This window comes from Henckelia pumila, chromosome 1, assembly GCF_033568475.1.
Source record: "Henckelia pumila isolate YLH828 chromosome 1, ASM3356847v2, whole genome shotgun sequence".
Classification (NCBI taxonomy): domain Eukaryota; kingdom Viridiplantae; phylum Streptophyta; class Magnoliopsida; order Lamiales; family Gesneriaceae; genus Henckelia; species Henckelia pumila.
The window spans coordinates 97,820,030-97,824,219 of NC_133120.1; the positions used below are offsets into that span (position 1 = coordinate 97,820,030).

Consider the following 4,190-nt stretch of genomic DNA (forward strand, 5'->3'; position numbering starts at 1 on the left):
ATTTTACAACTAAACATAAAATTAATCAGTATTAATAATGTTATTCATCATTTATCAAAGCAAGTAAATACAATCTAAAGCTACTACTCTTATGCTCAAATCAATTTGAACAAACTCACATTTTAGTAAAAAAAAAAAAATAGTATAAATTAGCTAGCGTTACGTATATATATGTCGATTTTTTTTAAGAAGAAATTAAAATTGAAAATTTTGATTCAAGTAAATAAAAATGTAAAAAAATACTATAATATGTATATAGTATAGATAGATAGATATATAATAAGATATGGAAAACATTTTCTTTCCACAACTGAAAATAGATGTTTTCTATTTTATGGTGAGGAATGAGTTTGTTACAAATTAAAAATGGTCTAAATTTGAGATATTGATTGTTAAATGAAAAGAATAAAAAGGGTTTTCGATCGTACGCTGGCAAGTGAGCCACGTCCGCCATGAAGCCAATCCACTACCAAGCAAGCAAAGCGATGGAGAAATTGGGTAATTAGGTTAGTATTCGCATGACCACTCACTCAAGATTGGGTCTTGATTGGGCTGAGTAAGCCTCCTCCACCCACTCAATCACACAGAGGGTTATATTCACTTTAATTTCCAGAGAATAAAGACTCCATATATCACTAAAACTTAAATCTCATTACTCTATTTTTGACGAATAATTTATACCTCAGATGCCTGGATTGGGACAGCTCTCCTCTATTTCACACATATAACAAATTTCCCACACAAAACATTCTCAAGAAAAGGGATCCTCGGAGTTCAAGGTAAATGAGTTTGATTTGATTCTTTCTTTCCCTTCTCTTGTTTTTATTTGAATCTCTATATTCCATGTTTGAGTAATCACCATTGGTCCAAGACTGCGTATTTTCTGTTTTTGGTACATTATCGTTTTTGTTTATTTCTAGGCACATGAGAGATCTTGTTTTTATGAATCTTTGTGCGAATTATATTGGGATCCACCTTCGAGATTTACATTCTAAATGGTTTATGCACTACTTTCTGCTTTGCAATCCGTATGAGATGTGACCGAAAGATTGTATTTTTATAGTTGTTGTGCAATCAATATGGGTGCTGGTTTTACTCCGTGTATTGAATGTCAAAAACTGTCTTGAATCCAATGTTATCTGATCATTGTCATTGTATTTATACATTGCATCAATTCGAACTTCGAAGCCCCTTTATTTCCCTTGGTTTTTCTTGATTCTTGCTTCTTCTTTTATGGTGCGTGTGGTTTACCTCCAGGATCACTAGATCAATATTTTTCTGCGGTTGGTAATGCTTATTCGCATTTCATTTACAGCAGACATTTAGGAAGATGAGAGGAGGATTGTGGCAACTTGGTCAATCTATTACTCGCAGTTTGGCTCATGGCGACAAGAAGACCATAGTTCGTCGGTGCTTTGCATCCGAAGCTGATCTCAAGAAAACTGTTCTATATGACTTTCATGTCGCCCATGGTGGGAAAATGGTGCCTTTTGCAGGGTGGGGTATGCCAATCCAGTACAAAGACTCGATTATGGACTCTACCATAAATTGCAGGGAGAATGGTGGCCTCTTTGATGTTTCCCATATGTGTGGTCTTAGTCTTAAAGGAAAGGACTCCATAGCTTTTCTTGAAAAGCTTGTCATTGCGGATGTTGCTGGGCTTGCGCCTGGGACTGGGACTTTGACTGTCTTTACAAATGAGAAGGGAGGCTCCATTGATGATTCGGTGGTCACCAAGGTGACCAATGATCACATATACCTGGTTGTTAATGCTGGATGCAGAGACAAGGATCTTGCCCATATTGAGGAACACATGAAGGCATTCACATCAAAAGGTGGCGACGTTTCGTGGCACATTCATGATGAGCGTTCCCTTCTAGCTCTGCAGGTCTGTGGTGACATTTCGTGTTCTGGTTATTTTTGTTTTTCACATAATTTGTTTGAATATTGCTCCTACCTATTGAGCTTGAAAAGTATCTATAAAATGGGGACCATCGTTTGAAGGGTTCGATCTATGGTTGATTTACATTAAAAAATATATATATCTCTGATTTGGTGATTAATGACATGTAGGTTGGAGAATATTGTGATTATGTTGATGACTTGTACACTCTCCTTTTAATTAAATTAGCAATTTTTCCCCATTTCAAATTACCTTCTTTGCATGAGTGCTGATTTCTGGAATAATTAAGCTGATTGCAGGAATTTAAAAATACTGGCTTCTGATTTTCTTCTTCTTTTTATTTTTTTATATATGATCAAGGCATTGTATTCTGCTGATTTAATTTCTCTCTGCATTGTTTTATCTCTCGAGAAAATTATTTACGTATCCTTGGGTGGTTGTGAAAAATGGTTCTTTTATTCCTCTTTGTTCTTGTCTGTCAATGGTTTCCACTATGGTTTACGGGGAATTGCAGGTGGAAGGTGCTAAGATGACTGAAAGTTCAGTTGGAAGGTGTTAAGATGAATGAAAGTTAATGCAAGGCAGTAGGCTGATTCCTTTTCATGCACATTATATACAATGCTATCATGAACTATTCACTATTCCAAGCATGTCTTTCTATGCTCCTTTGTATTTGAATATTTGCAAATTTTGAAGTTATCTTACCTCTCTTGTGCAGGGGCCTCTAGCTGCCCCAGTTCTCCAGCACCTGACAAAAGAAGATTTGAGCAAGATATACTTCAGTGACTTCAAAGTGATAGACATCAATGGATCGACCTGCTTTCTTACTCGAACAGGGTATGTTGTATGGATGTCATTTATGTGTACGTAAATGATTGTTTCTTCGAAGAACTGGTAGAAAGAACAAGGCTTGATGTCTTCTGTTTGTTGCGAAACATATTTCTTTCCTTTTAGAATATATATGTCCGTCATTACAACCACCACACGCATTGAAGTTTTGCACAGTTGATGAGTGTGTTAACAAAGGTATGGTAGGATTGATTCAGTTGTGTCATTATACTGCGCTGTGGTTTCCTGTTCCTTTGAGATTGTTTTCCAATGATCAGAAGTCTGATTCACTGATTCTCTAATCCATTGGCATAGCACGAATGGATGGAGATTCTCTTCTGTCTGTTCCATCATTTAAAAAATGACATTAAACTTTACAAACCTCCAGGTACACAGGCGAAGATGGCTTTGAAATCTCCGTCCCTTCAGAGCATGCAGTTGACCTTGCGAAAGCGATTCTTGACAAATCTGAGAATAAGGTAAGATTAACAGGGTTGGGTGCTCGGGACAGCCTTCGCCTCGAAGCTGGACTGTGCTTGTATGGCAACGACATGGAGCAGCACATAACACCTGTGGAGGCAGGATTAACATGGGCCATTGGTAAAAGACGAAGAGCCGAGGGAGGATTCTTGGGTGCTGAAGTAATACTCAAGCAAATCGAAGAAGGGCCATCAATTAGGAGAGTCGGTTTAATTTCTTCTGGCCCACCTGCTCGAAGTCATAGTGAGATTCAAGACGAGAAGGGACAAAACATCGGGGAAATCACGAGTGGGGGATTCAGCCCGTGTCTCAAGAAGAACATTGCAATGGGGTACGTGAAATCTGGATTGCACAAGCCAGGTACTAAAGTAAAGATCGTGATAAGGGGAAAATCATACGATGGATCAGTCACAAAAATGCCTTTCGTTCCCACGAAATATTACAAGCCATCCTAATTCCTAACTGTTCTGTTGGTTCTGAAACCTTTTCTTGAATATCGAATTGTTCAACTCTCAAATATATTCTTTTTTGAGATCTGTCAAATTATATATGCGTCTGCCCGATGTGCTTTTTTGAGTTCAATCCGTAGCCTTTGTAAGAGATTCTTAAGAATCTGATATCGCTATCTAATACATTCAAGTTTCAGAATTTATGTGCAAGATTGGAAATTTATTTCAGTTTCAGATAAACATTTTACCAAGCATTTGATAGCTTGAGGCACTCCAACATCCGACAAGTTTTGAGATTTCGACACATATATAAATGTGAATGCATGTTCTATTGTAATGAAGTCAAATTATCTACTTGGCCAACGCCCATAAATATGGTTTTGCATGTTGTATACTTCGTCTTCAAGGAATGGTGAAAGTGAACCCCAAGATTTCTTGATGACCAAGCCTAGCTCGTGGCTTGGACCTGTTCTATTGTCTGAAATTTTCTTGATTTTTATACCACAAAAAACAGCCATGTCCTATATCCA

General features: G+C 37.4%; 1 protein-coding gene across 2 annotated transcripts; it reads left to right on the forward strand.

The window, feature by feature from the left end:
- Positions 1 to 559: 559 nt before the first annotated feature.
- LOC140886768 (aminomethyltransferase, mitochondrial) lies at positions 560 to 3,861 on the forward strand. 2 transcript variants are annotated; one of them, XM_073293582.1, is made up of 4 exons: positions 560 to 779; positions 1,316 to 1,888; positions 2,622 to 2,740; positions 3,120 to 3,861. In XM_073293582.1, the coding sequence occupies exons 2-4, from the start codon at positions 1,331 to 1,333 to the stop codon at positions 3,664 to 3,666; spliced, it is 1,224 nt and encodes a 407-aa protein (XP_073149683.1). In that variant the 5' UTR covers positions 560 to 779; positions 1,316 to 1,330; the 3' UTR covers positions 3,667 to 3,861. The 2 variants fall into 2 exon arrangements, with proteins under 2 accessions (XP_073149683.1, XP_073149693.1); XM_073293592.1 differs by having other exon boundaries at positions 1,319 to 1,888.
- The last annotated feature ends 329 nt before the right edge of the window (positions 3,862 to 4,190 follow it).

Excerpts from the sequence above, each read along its gene's own strand:
- LOC140886768 (XM_073293582.1), top strand. The coding sequence starts at position 1,331 with ATGAGAGGAGGATTGTGGCAACTTGGTCAATCTATTACTCGCAGTTTG. Across the intron at positions 1,889-2,621 it reads GTTCCCTTCTAGCTCTGCAG|GGGCCTCTAGCTGCCCCAGT; the intron begins GTCTGTGGTGAC and ends TCTCTTGTGCAG. Across the intron at positions 2,741-3,119 it reads TGCTTTCTTACTCGAACAGG|GTACACAGGCGAAGATGGCT; the intron begins GTATGTTGTATG and ends ACAAACCTCCAG.